Source organism: Etheostoma spectabile, chromosome 1 (assembly GCF_008692095.1).
Source record: "Etheostoma spectabile isolate EspeVRDwgs_2016 chromosome 1, UIUC_Espe_1.0, whole genome shotgun sequence".
NCBI classification, from domain to species: Eukaryota; Metazoa; Chordata; class Actinopteri; order Perciformes; family Percidae; genus Etheostoma; species Etheostoma spectabile.
The window spans coordinates 16,484,066-16,495,782 of record NC_045733.1 but is presented as its reverse complement, the minus strand read 5'-3'; the positions used below and the strand labels follow the sequence as shown (position 1 = coordinate 16,495,782).

The 11,717-nt window shown below is 41.4% G+C and overlaps 1 protein-coding gene across 1 annotated transcript in view; it reads left to right on the top strand.

The window, feature by feature from the left end:
• The window catches only part of leo1 (LEO1 homolog, Paf1/RNA polymerase II complex component), a 12,342-nt gene extending 3,303 nt beyond the window's left edge, over positions 1-9,039 (top strand). The window contains exons 3-14 of the mRNA XM_032518729.1: positions 487-776; positions 1,035-1,237; positions 1,597-1,701; positions 1,865-1,959; positions 2,197-2,345; positions 2,597-2,681; positions 2,825-2,919; positions 3,021-3,155; positions 6,190-6,325; positions 7,983-8,175; positions 8,305-8,402; positions 8,696-9,039. Coding sequence (XP_032374620.1) covers positions 487-776; positions 1,035-1,237; positions 1,597-1,701; positions 1,865-1,959; positions 2,197-2,345; positions 2,597-2,681; positions 2,825-2,919; positions 3,021-3,155; positions 6,190-6,325; positions 7,983-8,175; positions 8,305-8,402; positions 8,696-8,842 — 1,731 coding nt within the window. The 3' untranslated portion in view covers positions 8,843-9,039. The remainder of the gene's footprint in view (positions 1-486; positions 777-1,034; positions 1,238-1,596; positions 1,702-1,864; positions 1,960-2,196; positions 2,346-2,596; positions 2,682-2,824; positions 2,920-3,020; positions 3,156-6,189; positions 6,326-7,982; positions 8,176-8,304; positions 8,403-8,695) is intronic.
• The last annotated feature ends 2,678 nt before the right edge of the window (positions 9,040-11,717 follow it).

Below are 11,717 nucleotides of genomic sequence, written 5' to 3'. Positions count from 1 at the left end.
TGGAGATATAATCTCTCCACCTAGTCCTGGGTCTTCACCGAGGCCTCCTCCCAGCTGGGGATCAAATGTGTCTATGAACTAAAATAAAGCAGCACATTGTAGTTTCTGTAGTTATTAAAGCATTTATCAGTAAAACAGTCAACATGGGGGAAATGGGAAAAATTGCGTTGCAAGTAGATTAATATTGTGCGCCCCTACAATTTTTGCTTGTGCCCATAATTTTTTTTAGATAGGGGCTACAGTGCTCCTATTAAAAAAAACGTTAGTCTGGAGCCCTGTAACCTTATTGAAAATTAGCTTTTGAATGTTTTGCACCCAGTATATGCTATAGCCTGTTTTTTCCCCAGCAGCATGTTAACCCTACCTGTTCACACTAGGGGTCTGCCACCATGAATACATAATCAACCTGCTAGAAACACTGAGTAATTGACGGTTATTGTGTGCGCCTCTCTTACAAACGTACTCCCCTTTCCCTCTACCACATAGGAGTTGTTTGGAGACGACAGTGAGGATGAGCAACACAGTCAGCACAGCGGCAGCGACAACCAGTCGGACCGTTCAGGGAACCAATCGGACGCCAGCATGCACTCAGACCAGCAGGACAACGATCGCTCGGATGCAGAGCAGCACAGCGGCTCAGAGCACGGACATCGAGTCGAGGATGAAGACGAGGAAGACGGGGGCCACCGGTCAGATGGTGGAAGCCCAGCTGGCAGCGGGATGTCAAGAGCAGGGAGCCCTCGCTCTGAGAGGGGCAGTGTCCGTTCAGACAGAAGGTACGCCAGCACACACCGGATGTGCATCAATGTTTAACTGAGATAACACTGGTGATGCCCGAGAAGACCCCCAAATAATACACTTTACTTTAGTTTGTTATTATGTTTACTTTATTTGTTAAACTTTGTAAAAAACGTGTACTTTTTCATCTTGGAAGACGTAAAACAAAACAAAAAAACTACCAGTAAGGTTATGAGCCACTTTTCTTTGTAGTAGGAAGATCAGATTTTAATTTTGTGAAATATTTTTTTCCACAGCATGCACAGTGATCCTGCGACTCCGCAGTCAGGGCCGGGCACGCCTCACTCTGATGCTTCTGGGAGGGAGAACCAGTCCGACGATGAGAAGTGGGAAGGAAGGGCTAAGAGCGACCAGTCAGAGGATGAGGAGGAGAAACGGCATTACTCTGACGAAGAAAGGGAGAACTCCGATGACGAGGGGCCGAGGAACAGGAAGTCAGGTACTCCCAGGGTCCAGGTGGAGGAAATATTGTACATGGACTGGATCCCGAGCCATCCATCTGTGTTAATCTTGGCACATTGGATTTTGTGGAAGAGGATTAGGGCCCAATCTGAAATTTGAATCCTGAGCTCTGAGGTATTCAGAGCTGCTGTCCTAATAATCTCAGGACTCTGAGAATAAATTCACAGGACTCTGAGATTAATAGGAGATTTGTTTTGTTTTTCTAAGACTTTTTGAATGTGGTAATGAGCCTTTTTTTAATAACTGTAAGATTCGTTCATGTGTCCTGCACCTTCAGTTTATGCCGTCATGTGAAAATTATACTGCTTCATCACTTGTTGTGATTTTATTTTTTAGAGTCTGCAAAGGGCAGTGATAGTGAAGATGATTTCCTCAGACAGAAAACCAAAGCACATGCCGCGTCTGACTCCGATTCAGACAGCGATATCGGAACAAAGAAAGGTAAGAAACCGCTTTAGCAAAGATTTGTGCTCCAAGTCTAACCTCGTTGGTTCACAGTAGTATCTACAATTCACATCTGAGTTTTAATTTAATTAGTGGCTGCTGAAGTTGGCATTTCTAGTGCTCTTGTTTTAAAGCAGTCCCTCTTCCTTTCTGTTCACAGTAAAGAAGACGGCAGCAGACGATCTGTTTGGGGAGGCCGACGACATCTCTTCAGACAGCGATGCAGAGAAGCCTCCGACCCCGGGACAGCCCCTGGTATGTGTCTGTCCTCTCCATCTCTGTCTCTTTCCTCCTCTGATCACCAAGTGTCTTTAATTGTACTCAGTTCTTTTTTTTTTTTTAAAGAGTTCTCAAATCTCTTTTTCTCAGAGCCTCTCGCTAAGCCTTTCTGAGCTGATCCCTATTATCATGGCTCATTGAATCATACAGTAGTTTTTTTAAATGTTCTCTCTCTCTCTCTCTCTCTCTCTCTCTCTCTCTCTCTCTGTGTAGGACATGGAGGATGGGATGGAGGGGGAGCAGGCAGAAGAGGAGCCTGCGCCCGAAACTCGTATTGAAGTAGAGATCCCAAAAGTCAGCACAGACCTGGGATCTGACCTTTATTTTGTCAAGTTGCCCAACTTTCTGTCTGTAGAGCCCAGGTCAGAACCTTGACACTGTTAATAAATGCAATATAAACCCATAAAAAAGAAGAAGGAAAGGAGATGATGAAAGGCGTATTTTCAGACACTTACTGCCTATGCTTATTTTACTCTGCTGCTAGTGAGGAGGAGATTTGCGGGTGCTTTGCTTACTGTGTTCAGCTAACTTTGTTGAGTCTTGATGAGCATAAAAGCTTCTTTGTAACTTAAAGGTATACTCATTTCGATTTTCATTCATTCGCCCTTTATAGACCCTTTGATCCTCAGTACTATGAGGATGAATTTGAGGATGAAGAAATGCTGGATGAAGAGGGACGGACCAGGCTCAAGCTGAAGGTATTTAGTCTACATCATGTGTGTTGATAGTTGTTTGTGTGGTAATAAATAAAAAGCAATATAAGCTTCTAAAAGAAATCTTGTATATAAGGCTGGTGATGTTATCAAGGAAGTGACCAGAGTTTCTTCTTTCTCTCCCACAGGTGGAGAATACAATTCGGTGGAGAGCCAAGAGAGACGAGGACGGAAATGAAGCACGAGAGAGCAACGCGCGCATTGTCAAATGGTCTGACGGCAGGTGTGTGTTATGTCAAGCTGGACGTGGGAGCTTACTACACTGTGAGCAAGACAGGCTCTGTACTCTCTGTGGTTTTTGAATTTCTTTTTTTCCTGCCACAGCATGTCCCTCCACCTTGGGAATGAAGTGTTTGATGTTTACAAAGCTCCACTCCAGGGAGACCACAACCACCTGTTCATCCGACAGGGCACCGGACTGCAGGGACAGGCCGTGTTCAAAACCAAGCTCACATTCAGGTAACACCGTAACGTGCACTCTTGTATAAAGTACTCGGAAAAGCTCAAGTCTCTTACCAGAAAATGACCTTGGTAGAAGTTAAAGTTACCTTTTTTGAATATTAAAGTAAAAGTCTTAAAGTATCTCATATTTACTGTACTTAAGTATCAAAAGTAATTTTATTCATGTATGTAATGTACTTAACTATTAGAAGTACAAATAAAAACACAACAACTTTGATTATGAAGTTTATTGTGGCTTCTATATAGTGAAGCATAATATTCAGGGTGTCCACAGTTTGTTAAACATCAAGTCTGACATCAACAACATTTTCTTTTGGTGAGAAAGAATCTTTCACTCCAATGTACAAAAACATTTCTGGCAAGTAACAAAGATGCATAGGGGAAATGTAGTGGGAGAAAAATATGCATAATTTTTTTAATATGTAATGGAGTAGAAATTTCCGGAAATATAATTAAAGTACAAATACGTGAAAATTAGACATAAGTTCAGCTATAGAGAAAATCAAATATCACAATACTTTTTGACCAAATACCTATATCGATATATTAGTAGTTTAGTAATTAGCAGTGTGACTATCGGTGCTTTAACAAAATACTTACACAATGGGATTTACTGTAATTCAGCTTTTAAAACCAGGAAAAGACAACACTTATGTCATATTAGGATATTATGAATCATAATATCCTAATATGACATAAGTGTTGTCTTTTCCTTGTCTTAGATTTTGAATATCATAATTTATGATATTCAAAATCTAAGACTATATCTAATCTCATATCACAATATTGATATACTATCGATATATTGCCCAGCTCTAAGTTTAGAAAAAAACTATTTGTACTTTGTTACATTACAACACTGGTAACATGCCATGGTTGTCAGTGGTGACATGCTGCTATTAAGATACGAGTCTCACACACAGAGACATGTTTTCACTTGAGGGAAAAACTATGAGTTGTTGGAGATACTCCTCCTCTGTCTGGCTCACTGACATCTGTACATGCACTAAATAAGCCCCAGGCTGTCTCTTATTCCAAACAACAAGAACAATATCAGCCTACATCCAAGCTCCAGAACTGTGCTCTATGCTGTAAGTCCTGGATCACCTAATGGAAGCTGCCCAGGTTTCTCCCAAGAAGAAGTATGTAAGCCTCTTACCACCCTCAAGTCCACCTGGATGTTCTGTCTCGTAAGACCACATGGGGCTAGTGGGACACTGGCCAAAGCTGCTTTAATGCACAAAACAGTCCACACTGCCAGACAGAACATTGCCATTTGTTCTGGTTGTGTATTATCATCAGAGCAGAGTTTTGATTAGGATTAGAGCTGAAGCGACTCAGGGTAAAAACGGTTAGGTAACAGTGTATTTTATTTATTTGTATTTATTTTTTTAAGGAGCGACTTCACAACATAATAGAGCAAAGCATTTCAGCAAGATGGATACAGAGTTTAGGCTCAGATTTTCTGTTAAGCTGGTTGAGAGGCTCTATTTGCCAACAGAATAGATTTTTAAAATGAAAGACAAGTTGATCTGAAAGCAAAAGGTACGCCTTCATTCACTGCATCATGCCCATGCTTCCAATAGCTTTCTAGTGGTCTCAGAATCATGATAGCAGTAGGTTTCTAGTGGTCTCAGAATCATGATAGCAGTAGGTTTCTAGTGGTCTCAGAATCATGATAGCAGTAGGTTTCTAGTGGTCTCAGAATCATGATAGCAGTAGGTTTCTAGTGGTCTCAGAATCATGATAGCAGTAGGTTTCTAGTGGTCTCAGAATCATGATAGCAGTAGGTTTCTAGTGGTCTCAGAATCATGATAGCAGTAGGTTTCTAGTGGTCTCAGAATCATGATAGCAGTAGGTTTCTAGTGGTCTCAGAATCATGATAGCAGTAGGTTTCTAGTGGTCTCAGAATCATGATAGCAGTAGGTTTCTAGTGGTCTCAGAATCATGATAGCAGTAGGTTTCTAGTGGTCTCAGAATCACGATAGCAGTAGGTTCAACCATAATTCTTTTTTTCTTTTTTTTAAATATGTTGAAAAATATTTCTAATGTGACATGAGAGCTGATTATTTAGGAAATTGTTTAAGTTCTTTCATGTTGAGTAAAATTGAAGCAGTCTATGCAGGCAGAAAAAATGCTGATAACACTGAAACCACTGAAGTGCCAAAATAATAAACAGGCAATTTCATTAAAAACAATTGTGAGGTTGAGGATATTTTGGTTTGGGGACGGTGTGGAAAACAGCAGCCACAGCTGTTTTCTGTCAGGACTGCTGCCGGTTTCAAGCCATAGGCAAGAACTCTGAGGGGTATGACGCCTAAAGGTGCCCTGTGGCGTTTCCCTGCAAAGAAACACATTTATATATTTGCATTGCAGTATTTCTTATTGTACCAAAATAATGAGGAAAATAATTGAATGAATGAAATGACTTCCTCATAAAACCTTTGCAAATCGGACTTTTTGAATATAAACCTTCATTGTTTTTATTCCATGTTTGCTTGCTTGCTTGCTTTTCTTCTTTTCTTTTCTGGCTTGTTTCTATGTTTCTTGGGGTATTAAAACTCCACCAACTGTCAATCAGTTTTAGAGCATGAAACCATTGGCAGGATTATGCATCACATGGCCCGTGCGCACACGTTCAAGATAAACCTTTACCTTTATTGATTGGGAAAGTCGGTTGCTACATCATCAGCTTAAAGACAGCAATAGTACAGATAAATAAAGAGAGTAAAAGAAGGAATGATCAATCTTATTTGTAGATAGAAACGTAAACGGGGGCCCACGCATAAAATCAGTGTTCCATGGCACTACTAGTGGTCACCAATGGTAACTCCACGCAACCTTTTTTATCGAGTGTGTACTTAAACTGGTATACAAATGTACGTATGTTGTTAAGCTTTTCTTGCAAATTACCAAACAAATGAAAGAAAGTGGGGAAAACTGAATTGTTTTTTTGAAGGAATACTATATCAAAATTATGTTTTTAAGTCTCCTTAAATTGATTGGGGGTGTGTTTCTTCTTTATCTCCAGACCCCACTCCACAGACAGCGCCACCCACAGGAAGATGACCCTGTCTCTGGCTGACCGCTGCTCCAAGACACAGAAGATCAGAATCCTTCCCATGGCTGGACGAGATCCCGAGTCGCATCGCAACGAAATGATCAAGGTTTGTGCTCTTCTGCTTCTCTTTTCCCCAGCCCTGTTTGAGAAGGATCTTGTTACCAACGGGACCAAAAAATGTGGCACAAGGCCAGTTGTTGACAAGCATCACGGCCAGTTACATAAAGACATAAGCGGATGTGCTTGCATAATGGGGTCGCAGTAGTCCGTAAAATGAAAATAGCGTCAGCAAATCTGGAAGGGGGCTGGTTATTTTAGTATTTGTATTGTTATGGTTCTATTGTCAGTGTTAACTACCTAACAAGATTAATAGTCTCACTGTGCTTAGCACTCATCAGGGGGGTTTTGGGCTACTGTGGTTTTTGAATGTAGAAACACAACTTTGACACCAAGTGTTTGCACATCTGGCATAATGCCTACATACTTAGTAATCAGTAAGTATCAATGAAGTCTGACTCCAGCCCGATCCGTAGGAGCTGTTAATGCGAAAATCTTAATAACATGTGGCTTTCCTCGTCATTTTTAATTGTACTGGCAAGTAGCATTTGTACGTTAAACTACATTAGAAGGTTTCAACAATTTGTTTGCTTTTAATTCATCTTAATTACCATTGTAAAGAGCCAAGAAAGCAGCTTTTTCTTTAAAAGTACAGCTTGTGCAGCTGGTGGGGTGACTTGGAGGAAGGCAGAAACCTTCATGCAGTGAGAACAGGTGTCAAAAGATTGTAGACTTTTTTTGTTACAGATTTGTGAAGTCTTGGACAAGGGAATATGTTCTTAGTGCTTCTGTATACTGATATGTGATTCATCTGTCAGACCAGCCTGACAGTCATGCTTATGGTCCATATTTTGACACAGAACTCTGTGGTTAGCGCTCCCATTGTAGTGTGTTAAACCGATTAACATGGCAGCTGTTCAGTTGCACTTTCAGCTGGTTTGTGTTACATTTGTAGTGTATTTTCCGAGTTGGATGCAGCTCATTTGCTTGTAACAACTTGGGTTTGACTGTAGCCTCAGCTCAGACTTTAAACTGTTACCCCACTCTCCTTTTCTTTCCTGTCTCTTCCTTGAGCTGACCATTCATGATAAAGTAATGTATTAATCCCAGTAGAAATGGCTTTGTTACAGCAGCTGTGTTACATCAATCACAAAGCAATAAGCAGGATAGGTGTATTCAAGGAGGTAGAAAAGAAGCGAAGTACAGTCAAAAACATAAATAACAGACTCGACTGAGACGAGAAACTGAACAGCTTGGCCCATATTAAAATTTTAAATATATTCTTAAAATATACTGTACAATGATGGTGCAAATAGTATATGGTTAATATTGGTTAATATTTGAGTAAAAAAAATACCTGGAACTAATATGTAAACTATAGCTGAGACCCTCATATATAATGTAATGTATAATCATTATTTTTATATAATTATATTTTTGCTATAGTTTGAAAAAAGAAAAATGTTTAGGCTTGTTGATCACGAATCATTTGATTGGAGAAAAAACTGACGAATAGATGACTGCATCCCACCTCTCCAAAACAATGGTCATTCTTGTAATATACCTTACTCTCACCCACACAGAAGTACAATAGAGTGAATGTCCTCTTACATACAGTAAATTATGCACTGAGATTAACCAGCTCTAAACGAAGTGTCAAACTTGGAGCCAGTAAAAGCAATTCCCACCGTTGTCTCTCCTGGCAGAAAGAGGAGGAGCGGCTGCGAGCTTCCATCCGCAGAGAGTCCCAGCAGAGGAGGATGAGGGAGAAGCAGCACCAGAGAGGCCTGAGCAGCAGTTACCTGGAGCCCGACCGCTACGACGACGAGGAAGAGGGCGAGGAAGCCATCAGCCTGGCGGCCATCAAGAGCACATACAAGGGAGGAGGAGGCCTGAGAGGTGAGGACTATTCCACGGTCACACTCTCCTTTTTATTATTTCTCACTGGGTTTTTTACGAAGTCACTGAGATCTAATGAATATTCCTCCTTTTATTTAATTTTTTTTGCCCCGTCTTGACCCAATCCAGAGGAGCGAGCAAGGATCTACTCGTCAGACAGTGATGAAGGCTCTGATGATGACAAGGCCCAGAGGCTGATGAAGGCCAAGAAGCTAGACAGCGATGAGGTAGGTGTAGTATCCTGCTGGACAGAGAGGGGGCAGTGTGACGCAGGTCACTGTGGAGCTTCAAAAAGCCTACTTGTGGCCTGTCATGTGAGCTGAACAAGACTAGAAATACTTGTCCTTCTATAGAACTTGCACTTAAATCTGCACAGAATGTTTCTGCCAAACCGAAGTTGTGGTACTGCCAAAAACAAAGTGAAACTGTAACATGACAGACTGAATGTACTGAGAAGCTGTACAGAATGTCTGCTGCAGTCAGCATCAGAGCGTCATCTCTCCTGTTCTGTTCTGTGCAGGAGGGCGAAGGTTTGGGCAAGAGAAAGGCAGAGGACGATGAGGAAATTGCCACCAAGAAGCCCAAGAAATATGTCATCAGTGATGAAGAAGAGGAAGACGAGGAGGAAGTGGAGGAGGAAGTGGAGGAGGAAGAGGATGACGAATAATTAAATATTTTTTTTTGTATCATTCCACTGTATTATCAGTGCTCAGCCCACATGGCATATAAACAGCCATGTTTTGTTTTGTATATTTTCTTAAGACCTGTGTGTGGGTGAGTGTGTCTGTAGGTGTGATTGTGTGTTTGCTTGTTTATGTTGTGTACAGCAGAGGTGAGAAATAAAGAAATGGTTGTCTTATGTAACCAATGTGTCCAAAGGTCCCTTGTATCTCTTTTACCATAACGATTCATATGTTTGAATCATACTGTTGTGAGTTAATTAAACAAACCGCTCAGTCCAGTTTCCAAACAAAAAGGTCAATCAGATAAGTGCTGTAGATTGATTTGGGATTAAATTGGGTAAATAGCGTAACCGCATCGCCTGCCACTCACTCGCACAACAAAGTACATCATTGACCAGCGTTTTACCAGTGTGCCAGTTTAGATTTGAAGTTCAGGTGAATGAAAATGTGCCCTTGAGGAAAGAACTGCAATCTGAACTTCTCAAGGAACCGACCAAGGCCACCTGACAGGAAGGACTAGAGACCGGGGGATCTGGGAATTGAGCCCAGGCAGGGAGCAGAGGCCTATATAGGAATTATGGGTTTTATAAAAACAAGTTGACATTGGTACCCACTACCATTTCCAACTGATCTCACCATCACCCCACCTTAGTATCCACAACTGGGAGACACTGCTACATGATGATAAATTGGTAAATCTTTTTGAATTAAAGGGTGTTTGACATTTTGTATAGTTCAATAGCTTTCCAACAAGGACTACTGTGGATATAACCATTTAGCTTTATTGTGTTTTTATTATTAACACATCAAGATCCTAATTAAATTATATTTTTGGATGGGTGTATTAGCCTTTATTGTTAACAAATACATCTATCTAGCACTAATTGTCTCTCATACCTACCAGGAAAAAAAGACTGGTTAAACACTGAATTTATATAGAAAAATTTTACATTTTAAATGCTAATATTTAATATTAAATCCAAATGTGAAATCCAAAATGTACTCAAACAGGACGTCTAAAGCCACACTATCAGCTCTGAGGGTGTGGGTAATGTTACAAGCACACTGGATCAACTAATTGCTAAAGTTGAAGTTAAGCAGGTAACTTTCATTCACCTTATTTGCCTTCTTGCTTTATCGTATTAGAATGCTAACATGAGCTAATTTGCACTGCATGATCTTCTGGGAACAATACATATCAAAACAAAATTCCATGGCAATATATCCAATGAGATATTTCAGTCTGTACCATGTTGGTGGACTGACAACAGGCCGACATTGCCAATCATAGAGCCATGTATCGTGAGCACGTTGATAACTTGGAGAGAAAAAAATAACATTTGTATTTCCTATGCCAAATGCCAAATCCCATAGCCAAAAGTATAATGCAAAACATAGCTACAGTGGAATATTTTAAAAATAGAAATTGGAAGACGCTCAAAAAGCATTTCAGTCTGTTTAGGTGCGTCACTGCTCCAGCTGTTATGAAGCAAGTGAGGTTGGGTGAGGTATTGTGATTAGATCCCTTTTGAGCCACAGAGTGACAGGGGAATGTTGAGAACAACAGTCCTTGTTACTAATACAAGTTCATCAGCCAGAGTGACGCACATTGTGTGTCACACACACACACAGAAACACAAACACACATACATATGTAAACACACAAGCATTTATGGGTTCTCAGAGATAGATGACAACCCTAGAGTCTGACCTCTCCCTCAGCCCTGTCCAGACAGAACTACCTGTAGCGACCCAGAATGTGAGTACGTAAGAGTACTCGCAAAAGCCTATCTGGGGGGCCACACACACACACACACACACACACACACACACACACACACACACACTGCATTGACGTGGCCACAGACTACTGTCAGTACAGGGTAAAGTCTCAAAGACCCCTTGAGTAGTGTCCACACGGCTTGTATATGAGAGAGGTTCTGTCAGGACAGCCATGTTTAAAAGAGCTTTTTCTGAGTGTTTGGAATCTGTAACCAGCTCCCAGAAAAGTAACAATGAAGCTGCTGGCTTTTTTGTTGTTGTTGTTGCTTGTTTGGAGTGAGGTTATTGGGCGACTAAATCACTCATTGCTTAGGACGAGTTGTACCATGCAGCATTAGCTGTTCTAACATTTACTCAGGACAGGCCTGTGTGTGTGCATATGCATGTACAGTACATGAACAGTATGTCTATGCCCAGTATAGCGAATGCTAAGTGCATACTGTGAATGTTTAATGCCGATTCATGCAAATGTTGTGTTTGTTGCCATGAAAGAGAAGGTGTAGTGCTGTGTGCTGCATTATCTCAGACTGCAGTGGGTTATGTAAACCCAATTCCACACAGCAAGAAGTGGAAAAGGGAGGGGACGGGAGGAGAAGAGAAGAGAGGAGAGGAGAGGAGAGGGGGAGGCACTGCTATGCACTAACAGATGGGGGATATGGTAGAGGGGAGGGCTGCAGCATTTTACCCTCTTTTTTGTTTTTTCCTCCCCCTTCATCTCATTTTTCACTCTGTATCACTTCTTTCTACCAGCTACCCGGTTTTCCCACAGTCCAGCCTGAACCTGGACTCCGTGACATCACATTCTCTGCAAAAGAAAGGACAGACAGTGGCAAAGCAGAGCTCTATTCCTAGAGACTTGTAGGCACACACACCAAAACACGGCTGAGGGGTAAGTGGGCCACTGTTCTGGCAATTAGGCCCGAGGGGAGACGGGCGCCTGGGTCAGGTGCTTGTTGAAATAAACAGAGATGTGTTTTCATTAGTCTCAGCCTCCTCTCTGTATGCCTGCACTGATGCCCTGGTTGACCTGAGTGAGGGAGTGTGTGTGTGTGTGTGTGTGTGTGTGTGTGTGTGTGT